The sequence below is a fragment of the Stigmatopora nigra genome, chromosome 4 (assembly GCF_051989575.1).
Source record: "Stigmatopora nigra isolate UIUO_SnigA chromosome 4, RoL_Snig_1.1, whole genome shotgun sequence".
Taxonomy (NCBI): domain Eukaryota; kingdom Metazoa; phylum Chordata; class Actinopteri; order Syngnathiformes; family Syngnathidae; genus Stigmatopora; species Stigmatopora nigra.
Genome location: NC_135511.1, coordinates 3,973,902 through 3,986,599, shown reverse-complemented (window position 1 = coordinate 3,986,599; position 12,698 = coordinate 3,973,902). Strand labels below are relative to the sequence as shown.

General features: G+C 37.8%; 1 protein-coding gene across 1 annotated transcript in view; it reads right to left on the bottom strand.

Annotated features, from left to right (window-relative positions):
* The window catches only part of ppef2a (protein phosphatase with EF-hand domain 2a), a 20,265-nt gene extending 8,468 nt beyond the window's left edge, over nt 1-11,797 (bottom strand). Inside the window, exons 1-11 of the mRNA XM_077714363.1 lie at nt 11,626-11,797; nt 9,256-9,453; nt 7,842-7,969; nt 6,202-6,256; nt 5,950-6,125; nt 4,851-4,965; nt 4,722-4,768; nt 3,491-3,657; nt 3,384-3,420; nt 2,100-2,249; nt 1,685-2,017 (exon numbers count right to left, since the gene is read on the bottom strand). Coding sequence (XP_077570489.1) covers nt 1,685-2,017; nt 2,100-2,249; nt 3,384-3,420; nt 3,491-3,657; nt 4,722-4,768; nt 4,851-4,965; nt 5,950-6,125; nt 6,202-6,256; nt 7,842-7,969; nt 9,256-9,445 — 1,398 coding nt within the window. The 5' untranslated portion in view covers nt 9,446-9,453; nt 11,626-11,797. The remainder of the gene's footprint in view (nt 1-1,684; nt 2,018-2,099; nt 2,250-3,383; nt 3,421-3,490; nt 3,658-4,721; nt 4,769-4,850; nt 4,966-5,949; nt 6,126-6,201; nt 6,257-7,841; nt 7,970-9,255; nt 9,454-11,625) is intronic.
* Nucleotides 11,798-12,698: the final 901 nt, after the last annotated feature.

The following is a 12,698-nucleotide window of genomic DNA, read 5'->3' as shown; positions in this document are numbered from 1 at the left end:
CATAAAATACTGAATTGGGTCCCACTGTTGATTTTGAGGCATTTCTAAATCATCTCCTGTTAATTGGTTACTTACTCCCTGTTGATTTGGTAGGCATTTCAAGGTCACTTTTAATTTTGGTCACTTATCTGTCACTTTTTGTTGATTAATAGCCAATGAGTTAATATTGGCTCTAATGGTGATAGTATACGTACAAGTGGTACTTGCTGTAAAAAAAAAAAATAATAATCAACTACAGCATTTCCACAGTTTAAAAACATCGGAAAAGCCGCAGACCGGAGAGTAAAAAATTCCAATAGTATTTGTTTATGTCCTATCTGTCCTTCCTGAAGTCTCTCTCTGACATCATCATTGTGTCCGCCCAGCTCAGGTGTGCATGCTTGAACCCGAACCAGATCAGACGGTACGTAGAGCTGCGACTTAAGGTGATGACGGGGAGTTGGAAAAGAAGATTGAGGCGGGCAGGAGGGATTAATGACGCATGGATTAGCGCATCTGAAAGCCAAGATGTGCAGCCAGCCTGGCGTCGTTGATCCTGAGTGTTGATTAGTGACTGCCAGGCTGTTAAAGTACCACCAACGGCGCCAAGATCGACTCATTAGCTGCCATTGACGCCGGGACAATAAATGAAAGTTCATTTGCGCTCTCCCAGCCTGAATGGATTGGGAGTCTAGCACTGTCAATGGCAAGCAATGATATAGTATCGGTGCTCTGAAACAGTGGTACAATATAATGAAAACATATTTCTGCTAGAAATCAATCCAAAATGTAATAGAGAAGGCTTCATCAAACTATTGTCTATTTTGAGTCTTTCTTCTTTAATTGCCTATTCAAACAAACTCCAAACAGAAAGCAATGCCACCAGTAGACAGAGCTGCAAAGTTTTGCAGTTTGCTTGCACACTTTCCATAGACCAACTATTCTCTTCAACATGGACCAGCTAGCGCAGCGTGAGAGGGAAAGGCATGATCATTAATTATAATGAAACGTCAAAATTAGAATTCCTGAAAAAAAGTGGATGTTCCCTGATGCAGTGTTTTGCATAGAATAACTATCAAATGGTGAAAACTGGGTACAATCCAAATTTATCCATATTACATCCGTATTTCATCACATCTCATTTTTTGAACCGCTTTAACAGGGGGGTGCTGGAGCATATCCCAGCTGACTTTGGGCCAGAGGCAGGGGACACCCTGAATTGGTGGTCAGCCAATCGCACAAGGAGACAAACAACCATTCACGCATCACTCTCATTCCACGGGGCAATTTAGAGTGTCCAATCAGCCCACCACCGTGCATGTCTTTGGAATGTGGGAGGAAACTGGAGTACCCAGAGAAAAGCCATGCAGGCCCGAGAATAACATGCAAACTCTACTCCACACGAGTGGACCGACCTGGATGGGCTGCCTGGTGGACAAGTTCTGTGTTGAAGGGTTAAAACCCGGGTTTGGACAGGCGAGGCTGGTTGAACCCTAAAAATCTGCCTCTTGGTATGAGTGTGGGCGTGAATGGCTGTCACCAATTCAGGGTGTCTCCTACCTGGTGCCCGTAGTTTTCTGGGATAGGGAGTGTATTTATGGGGGCACAGCGTTCAAATCCACCACACAGTTCTTAGATCGAGGATTAAACCTTTTATTTTGAGAAGCACTGCAATAATAAGTTAAAAATGCTATTTGTCACTTACCTGCTTCCACTCTTCTTTGGAATTGTCACTGACGACTGACTCAAAAGACTGCTGGGCTTCTTTTTCGGCGTTCAAAGTATCCAAGCTAAATAGCATGGCTCTCTGCTGACAGAGTTTGAGCTCATCTTCCACGTTAATCTTCACCCGATTGGAAAAGTCCTGCAGCGAGCGATTGTGAAAGCTGTTGCGGCTGCCCAACGGTTTGGGACACGTAAATGAAGCCCGCCGTTGAAAGAGCCTCTGATTGGACCAGTCTTCGTCCATGTCAGAGTCAATGGACGTCCTGGCGGAGCTTTGGTACTTCTTCTTGGGAGGCCTCAGAGCCGAAACGTACTGGATGGAAACCGAGCAGGTCCCGTTCAGAAGATTTGGGGTCTCCGGGTGACAAAAAAGGCAGGGACAACGGATCACTCACCGTGTGACGGTCCACTCGGGCCAGCAAACCGAGGTCAGTTGTGTTGGAGATGCCTCCGTGCAGGATCAGGACTTTCTGGTCAATCACCGCCGCTAACGGCAACCAGCTGAAGATCTTCTGAAGAAGCTTCAAGATCCGTTTACCGTGCATCTGCAGGAAAGAAATAATCTATATTCTTTGCTAAAACCTCACATTTTTTCCACCAAATATTTAAAATTAAAGTGGTAAAATTACTCAACTTTACATACCCAGATTAAAGTCCGAATCACTGCATCACATAAATATGCAAAATACTACTACGTTACCCTTGTATCAATTTCACACAATACTTTGAGAATAAAAGTGTAATATTACATAACTTTACAGAATATTATAAGATTTAAGTCATAATATTATAGCCATGCAGCATACATTCCATACATGAAAGTATTATTTTCATAGTATTATGTTAAATTGCTTTAACAAATTATTACATATATTATCTAATATTTCAAGAATATATATATATAACCTTCACCTTCCCGCTATTTTCGTTAAGAAGGAGCTCGAGTAATTTGGCTAAGTGTGCAAGCAATTATACTATGTAGTTTTTTTAAGTTTTAAAGTTCATAGTATTATGTTAAATTGCTTTAACATATTATTACATATATTATCTAATATTTCAAGAATGGACTTGTAATATTACATAACCTTCATGTAAAATTAGACATAATCTAATGAAATTTTAGTATTAGAAGTTTAGTGGTAATATTCCCTTTAGCCGTGCCACATCTATACATCACGCTATGAAATATTACGACTTTAATCATGTAACATTACGATACTAAAGTCATAACTATACATTTTACTACGCTTCATCCAGACACTAAGGTAAGAAATATGATATGTTTGTTCTTGTAGCACTACGTCATTATAATCTTACACCATATTAAGCCTGATTGATGACTTTTCTCTCATAGCCATTTTTCCCCTTTAGTTTTTGTAGTCTGAATACTTTGTCATAAATCTATTGAATAATGCATTGCTCATTTCATTTTGGGCTAACAACAACAACTATAACACTCAATAAACGTAATGCCGAATCCTATATAGAAGCAATTTGATCAATTTTAAGTTCTGATGAAATAAGCTCCAAAAAAAGTGTTATGATTTCTACATGGCCTGAGTCACCACATCAACTCAAACGCCCTGTGGATTTTCCAAGTGAAGGGCCTTTAATCCTCTTAGGCGGTGAGCGGCAACCCTGTGTCACAAATAGAAAGGATGACAAATGACAGGACCCACCTTGTATTTGGTCAGCACTTCCTTGGTGAAGCCATACCTGCCATAATCGGGAAATACACCAAATGTTTCCCGTCGTCCTCATAGGGCAGCGGAGAGGTCCATCTTACCTCAGGTTAATGATGTGGTCTTCATGGTTGCCTCGGTTCAGGTGCACCTCGGTGGGATAGACCAACAGGAAGGAGAAGAGGATGAGGAGTATCTCGATGGAGTCCTTGCCTCGATCCACAAAGTCTCCATTGAATACGTAGGGCTTCTCTAGCGATGGTGGTCCGTTCTGTTGGACAGCGACTTTCAAAAAAATCTAAGATCTCTCTTTCTCTCTTGTCTCTTGTCTCATTTTCTGAACCGCTTTATCCTCATTAGGTTCGCGGGGGGTTTTGGAGGCAATCCCAGCTGTCTCCGGGCCAGAAGCAGGGGACACCCTGAACTGGTGGCAAGCCAATCGCTGGGCACAAGGAGACAAACAACCACCCATGATCACACTCATACGTAGGGGTAGTTCAGAGTGTCCAATCAGCTTACCATGCATGCCTTTGGAATGTGGGAGGAAACCAGAGAACCCAGAGGAAAGCCACGCCGACCAGGGGAGAACATGCAAACTCCACACAGATGGTTAAGACCTGGATTTGAACCCAGGACCCCAGACCTGTGAGGCCAACGCGCTAACCACTCGCCCCACCGAGCCAAGAAATCAAACAAACGCCCATTCGTCTTTCCCAGTCAAATTGTACGTCTAGCACTGTCAATGGCAGACAGTGAGTTACTAAGCCTGCAAGCCCGAATTGACTCAAAATCAATTGAACCCCCCGACCAACAAATCCCAAAACCACGAACAATCTTGAAAACCAATTAAAAACTGCAAAATTTTAAAATTTCCCTGTCACGTTCATTTGTGTGGAATTTGCATGTTCTCGCCTGCGTGGGTTTCCTACGGATTACTTCTGAAATTCCAAAAACAAGCATAGTAGGCTGATTGGCCACTCTAAATTGCCCTTAGGTATGTGTGTGAGTGTGTATGGTTGTCCATCTCCTCGTGCCCTGTGATCATCTGCCCACCGATTCAGGGTGTCCCCCGTCTATGGCCCGCAGAATGTTGGGATTGGCTCCAGCCGACCCGAATGTGGAAAAAGCGGTTCAGAAAATGAGATGAGGCCAAGACAAATGCGCTGAAGTCTGAAACCACTCAGCCGCCGGGCCCGCCCATTATTTGATGCAAAGTAGTAACTGCACGATGCCCGATTTTCACAATTTTGCAACTTTGGAGCTTTATGGGTTAACTTATTGGGAATGTTAGGGGGAATGTTGCAGACTTCAGATTCACTCAAACTGTCACTTTACCTTATAAAAAATCAACAGAAGATCTTCCAGCTGTCCGTGCAAATCGCCTATAAAAAAAACATCCAGAAACGACGCATGGACATTGGTATACTCATAGGGTGTGTTTTTTGCATTCAGCAAAATGCTTACCGCAAATTGTGATTTCTTTGCTGTGGCAGGTGGAGATGCGGCTAATGTTGGGCAACATGCGCAGCAGCTTCCATGTTTCCAGGAGGAGCTGCAGCACGTAGCGCGAGTGCAGCTGCTGCTAGCGGAGACATAATGTTAGACAATGTCCTGCAAGCGTCTAGGCCTGTGTTGATAATTTCAACATTGCTGGGAGTCAATAAAAACAACTGCGAAGGGCTGAACAAAAATTGCACTAGAAATAAAATCCTATTCTGCAGATTACAAGTTGGAAATAGTGAAATATGCAGCCAAAAACGGTAATCCAGCAGTAGAAAGTTTGGAGTTAGCGAGAAACTTGTAAGGGACTGGCGAAAAGCGGAGGTTACTCTTACTAAAATGAAGAAAACAAAAAAACTAATCGCGTCTACTTCCCGAGGTGGGGGAGTTTTTCAAAAGTGACAACAGTGATTTCATTGGATGATTTGGTGTGAAACTGATAGTTTGGTAAACTTGTTAGCATGCTTTTTATGATAGAGTTATCTGAAAAACCCTTAATATGTTACGTCATTACTGACATTACCAGGCATGTCAGTCATGTACCATTAGTATACCACACACCTATTCAGCCTGTTCTATTTTATTTTAACTTTAAATTGCCTGTTTACGTGTTTTTGTTTTTTGATTTTATCAAATACATTTCATCACCAAAAATGCGACTTATACTCCAGTGCGACTTATACATGTTTTTTCCTTCTTAATAATGTATTTGGTTTGGGTTGTGCGACTTATTCTCAAAATACGGTAGTCATAACTATACTTTCGATAGCATTTAAGTATGCCTTGACTCGCATTGCTCATTTATTTTTCTTTATATTATCATTCAAATTACGCATGTATCCATTCTTTTGTTTTACTTTTGCGTCTTTAATTCTCTGCTAAATTGAAACACGCTCCGAATATTTAAATTAAAATTTTGCGTACTGGAAATGAGATACATATAGGAGTGAGATGTAAAATAACGTGTATTTCTTCTTCATGACTGATTGAACGCATGCTGAGACTCTCAGCTTTTGTTTTGTTTTCCTTTTATCAGCAAAACACCCAGAACTGAATCACGTACTTTCTTGTTCCTGAAGGCCTCCACCAGCCTGACGGCTTGCTCCATGCTCAGAGGAAAGCAAAGGTGGGGTCCAGAGTAGATATCTGGTACCTGGATGTTCTTGTAGCAGAAGTAGCGCTCCCACTCGGCATCGCGACACACCTCGTTCTCTCGGAAGATGTGCGAGATCAGGTTTCCTGCATATAACCTCTCTTAGAAGGGTACGCTTTACTTATCTACCAGAGGGCCCAAAGCGAGAAGTATCAAGCTCACGTTCATTGCTTGTGGGTGTAAAGTTGTCCATCAGGTAGCCCAAGAAGTTATACAACTGCAAGGAGAACAATATGTTTATTTGTTTGTTTGTTTTGTTATTTTTTTGGACAAAATTACCAGTAGGATCAATGACAATGCATTCTATCTAGTTTTAATTTTCACTTTTATGATCCTCCCACCCACATGCCTTGGAAATGTTTTTTTTAAGATTCCTTTATGATATTTTCCTGGTTCTCCTATTAATAGGTAGTGAAACAATATCAATAAAAAGTGATCCGCCAAATTGCCCAAATGAACAGGAAATGACCAAAAATCAATAGTGTCCTAAAGTGTCCCACAATAAATAAAAAGTGACCCAAGATCAACACAAAAGTGATAAGGAGGTTACCCACAGCAAGTCATCTATGATTGACAGTAACAGAATATCAACACAAAGTGACCCATAAAGTCCCCCAAATCATATACATACTGGAAGTAAATTTCCCCGGAATGAAACAGGAAGTTACCCAGAACTGTCCACAATAAACAGGAAGTAAGCCAAGATCAACAGGGAGTCATCTGGATTCTTCCTCAGAAACTGACCCAAAATTTAAAAAGAAATTTGCCTGAATTAACCCAAACGCAAACCCATGAACTAGATTGGTCGCAAAATTGTTCCATTCATCATTAGTATTTATTAATTAGTGGTATGTTTGATGAAGCTTTGAATTTAATTTAGTTCATCACAAGTAGCAAACAAGATAAACATTGTTTGACACTATTTCACTCCTTTGTTAACTTGGTTAATGTTAGGGTTGCTTGGTTTTGTTGTGCTTTTTCCCCCCAGGTGTCCTGTCTGAGTGATTGCCCATTGTGTTCAGCTGTCGTTTCTTCGCCCCTGGTGTATTCCCTGCTTGCTCCCTCGTTTTTCACAGGTGTTCCTAATTGTCTCGTCAACACATGTCAGTCTATTTAAATGTGACATGCTAAAGTGCGTAAATTATTAATGATTGCATGTTGGGGATTACAACTAGTTTTGAATTGGATGTTTATCGATGTTCGATTAGTGATGCCTTCACCCAAAAAGCAAGACTAATATGTTAAAGTCTGTATCGGTATTCGATTATTGATGTCTCCGTGCACATAGATTGAAGCATGGGAGATTTTTGGCCATTACAGTAAAAGTTGGTTGAAGAAAACAACTAATCACTGTGTGATTATTTCTGCCTGCGTTTCAAGCAATAAGAAAATGCAGGGTGCAACATAAACCCCACTGATTGAGATGTCATTTGCAGGGTCGTCTACTTTTGTTGGTCCATGGCATGTTTCCATGTTACCTCGACCCATATTCCATGTGCCTCATTCCTCGTTTTCCAGTGTCTCCCTTTGTCAGGTTTGGTTATGTGATTTGATTTCTAAATATTTGTTATTTTCTAAGATCCTATCTAAGTTATTAAAGTTTTCGTTTGAGGACTACTTTGCTCATCCTCGCCTGCTTCCCTCCCATTTGGGTCCTAGTTCCTCGTTTCCTCTCCACGACATTTTGCCGAAAGACGTAAAAGTTAGAAGTCCTTTCATACAGCATCTGTTTTTTTTAAATGCAACATGTTGACTATTTTGTACATACTAAACCCCTAAAAGACAGTGTTGGCGGCTCTTACTTTAATCTGAGCTTGTTCTCCAGAGTACTCGATGGATTGAAAAATGTGCCAGGTGTATCTGCGCCTCATCTCCAAACGGGCAACATACTGACGGTACCACTGCTGGATCAGCACGGCCGCTCTGATCGCTGCCGACACCAAATAACACCATCAGTTACCATATTTTTAATTTTACTACAGATGTTTCTTTTGCAATTACACTTTAACTCATTGGCTGCCATTGAAAGCGCTAGACATGCATTCCATTTTGACTGGGATGGGTGAATGAATTGAGAGGTCATATAGCGCCGTCAATGACATTGAAACACGAGCAGTAATCAATATGCCACAGTACAACACACAAGTAGCACTGTAACCTGAAACTATCCAGTATATATACAGAAACAGCACAATCATAAACGTATATTGCGTACAATTAAAGATATCTAATTGTTGACATAAGTGTGACTCATGCTTTTGACTTTTAAAACTGCATATTAAGTTAGAATAATATCAAATTTTCGGAACTGTTTTATCCTCACTAGGATCATGGGTGGTGTGTGGAGCCTATCCCAGCTGACTTCGGGCTAGAGGTGGGGGACACCCTGAATTGGTGGCCAGCCAATCGCATGGCACAAGGAGACAAACAACCATTCACGCCTCATAGTTACAGGCAATTTAGAGTTTCAGCCTACCATGCATATCTTTGGAATGTGGGAAGAAACCGGAGTACCCGTAGAAAACTTATCCAGGCCCGGGGAGAACATGCAAACTCCACACAGGTAGACTGACCTGGATTTAAATCCAGGGCCCCCACTGTGATGGAAAACATTGTTTTTTCACAATGTGAGTTTAGAAGTGTTGCTATTTTCAGTTGTCTTGCATGCATTACTCACTGCGGTTAGCAGTGGGTGCCCATTGCATAACTACTGAGTGGTGGATTAAGGGTACTGTTGTGCCACATGGAATCAATACGTTGCTATCTACTGGCCAAATGTGCATTGCAGGAGCAAATCAGTCTATGGCCATCATGAAAGTCGCAAGTTATATATCGTTTTGGCAATATAAAAACTGTCAGATTGCGCTGGCAGGAAATGAGTTAATTGACCAAATAAGGATCTACTTAAGAGAAATGTCTGTCTTGCTCTTAACTCTTAACTCTAATTCACAAAAAGAACAATGTAATTTAATTTCAACATATAAATGAGTATCGTATGACATATTAAAATATTTGTGATTAGGGTTTCTTTTTGGTAAAAAAATGAAAACAAGCTTATACTACAAGTCCTTTTTATCTAAAAAAAAATCCCTTGTTGTATCGTAACTTCATTCAAAAATTGACATAATTGTGCAAAACAGTTATTAAATGACTGCTACAAAAACAACAACAACAACAACAACTGCTCTGACTGGAAATGGGATAGATGAGGCTTACATGTGACACCTCCAAAGAGCAGAGTAGACAGGAAAATGTAAAAAAAAAAAAAAAAATAAGGAATGATATAGTAGCACATTGATTCAAATTGGTTCAATCCTATATTTTGGATGCACTTCCGTAAGCCCAAAAGCATACCTCTTACTGGGTGTTTTTGGAAGTGGTTGGTCTTGGTGACCCCACATCCCATGACTCTTCCTGAAACAACAACCAAACAGCAAAGCATCAACATTACACTTAAAGGTGGCATTATCAAGCTAAGAGTTGCCATTTGCTACTATATTCCTGTCCCTTTATAGTTATAAACATACTATAATGTCAAAACATGGCATTATTCCATGCCTAAAATGAAGTGTCAAAATTAACCCAAGAGGGGGGAAAACAAAAATAATTGAAATTGAACCAAAAAAATCAATAATAAAAAAGATGTCAAACTGAAAATAATCCTGAAATACAGAATAATAGTTGAAATAAATCAATAACTAGAAGAGACTTTCAAAAAGCAGCATCACTGTATCGTTGACCTTTGTTGCCCTTGACTTCATGACCCCAAAATGTAATGATTTGTTACTTTTCATATCACAAACAGATCCTTCAAGTTTCATGATGAACCCTTAATTTAATTGTACATTATCATGAAATCCTCTTTTCTAACTCCTCTGACCTTTAACCTCATGACTACCGTATTTTCACGACTAAAAGGCGCACTTAAAAGTCTTACATTTTCTCCAAAATAGACAGGGCGCCTTATATATGGGAAAAAATAAAATGTGCCATTCATTGAGGGTGCGCCTTATAATATGGTGCGCCTTATAGTCGTGAAAATACGGTATTTAGCTTCTACAGTCAAGTTTGAAATAGAATAAGGCTGGAAAACAACAAAATCTGTATTGACACTGATAAACATAAGAAATATATTGAATAAACAATAGTACTTCAACCAATAGTGGCCTTCACGAAGAATTAAAAAAAAAAATCCTAAAAAAAAAAAAACGTACTGTATTTTCACGACTATAAAGTGCACTTAAGTCTTAAATTTTTCTCCAAAATAGACAGGGCGCCTTATAATCTAGTGTGCCTTATATATGGATAAAAATAAAATGTGCCATTCATTGAGGGTGCGCCTTATAATCCAGTGCGCCTTATATATGGGAAAATTTTCATTCATTGAGGGTGCGCCTTATAAGGCAGTGCGCCTTATAGTTGTGAAAATACGGTAACTAACATGACTACAAACATATCCTGCAAATTACATTATAATCCCTTTATTCTACAGTAATCTTAAAAGTTAACATGCAGACAACCGACATACAAATCCCAATTCATCACCTAAAAATAAATTTAAAAATTCACACATTGAAATTAACAAATGACAAAATAAATGAATTAAAAAACATCTTGCCTTAATACCATCAACGACGTCCATCTGTAATACTATTTAATTACACATTTAATGATGTATTTATTGATCAAATTTATTGACTAAATTTAGACACTCCCCCATTCCCAACATATTTTTTTCAGGCATGTGGCATCCACATGTGGGTTGTTTCTGATCACAGGCTTTCAACATTACGCATTCAGCATCAGAGGGAGTGAGATCGTTTTAGACGCAAATTCCACGAAGGCTTAATCGCTTCCCGGTTGCCAATCAGTCGCCATGCACGATATTTTTCTTATAGAATTAAGATTCTTTTTAAGATGTATAATCTTAACAAATAGATCATTCCAAAATGGCATTTCTTTTAGAAAAGATAACCCTTTCCATTTAACCCAATGGCTGATATTGATGGCAATATGGTGCTGGTTTAGAAACTTCAAATTCAATTAAAAATATATATAAATAAATTCTATCTGAAAAATATGTTCAATGTATATAAAAGCAAAAACAATGAATGAAAAAAAATCTGATGATGATTCGTTAATTTACCTGTTCAAGATTTCTCATCACAATATAAATCAAACAAAGTAGAGTATATCAAAATACTAATAATAACTCCAGGTACTATCTAACTTTTTTAATATTAATAAAATTACCTCCAAAATTATAAGAAAAAGAAAAGTATAATTAAGCAAAAAAAAACATGTTTTAATGTATTTTTGATAGCATAGCTCATGTCTGTGGCCCGCATCAACTTCATATTCTTGCTAAAATGATAAAACTAATTTTCCTACGTTTAAATATTGCAAGCATGATTTGTTCCTAATCCCTACATTAGAAAAAACTACAAAAGAAAAAAGAAATTAAAAATGAGTTTCTAACTCTAGCACCAAAACAAGTATCAAACAATTATGTCAATGCTATCATACAGTACAATAAAAATGCACCCCTTGCATTGACAGATTTTTAGATATATAGATAAAACTTACGTGGTCTATCCAGTCACCATGACCCGCCTGCATTAATTGTGATTCTTTTTTTTTTTTGTGCGTCATCCACCACAGTCCAAGTCATGTGAGCAACTTAAAGGTTGCCATTTTAGAGGAGCAGGAAACCCAGTTAAGTTATAAGAAAGCACGTTGTGCGTCCATCCACGCTCAAAGCCGCTTGTCTCTTGAATCTCTCACCACGTCGCAGGGGCCCAAGTGGATTAGCAACGCTAATTGCTTGATGAGACGAGACGGGACGTTCGCACGAGACCATAGCGAGTAAGCACAGGTGGCAAGAAGCAGGTCAGCAGTAGTATTTAAAAATAAATAAATAAATAAATAAATAAATAAATAAATATATATATATATATATATATATATATATATATATATATATATATATATATATATATATATATATATATATATATATATATATATATATATATATATATATATATATATATATATATATATATATATATATATATATATATATATATATATATATATATATATATATATATATATACATACATATATATATATATATATATATATATATATATATATATATATATATATATATATATATATATATATATATATATATATATATATATATATATATATATATATATATATATATATATATATATATATATATATATATATATATATATATATATATATATATATATATATATATATATATATATATATATATATATATATATATATATATATATATATATATATATATATATATATATATATATATATATATATATATATATATATATATATATATATATATATATAATTGGGTTTAGATCACTTTCCATAAAGAGGGCACAGAACCATGTTAAGTTTGCGTTAGCCTTAGTTCTGTACGATATGGGAAATAATTAGTTATACATCATGATATTCATTCATTCATTTTCTGAACCGCTTTATCCTCATTAGGGGGTGATTGAGCCTATACAAGCCGGCTATGGGCCACCCACCCTGAATTGGTGGCCAGCCAATCGCAGGGCACAAGGAGACAAACAACCATTCACGCTTATACTCAT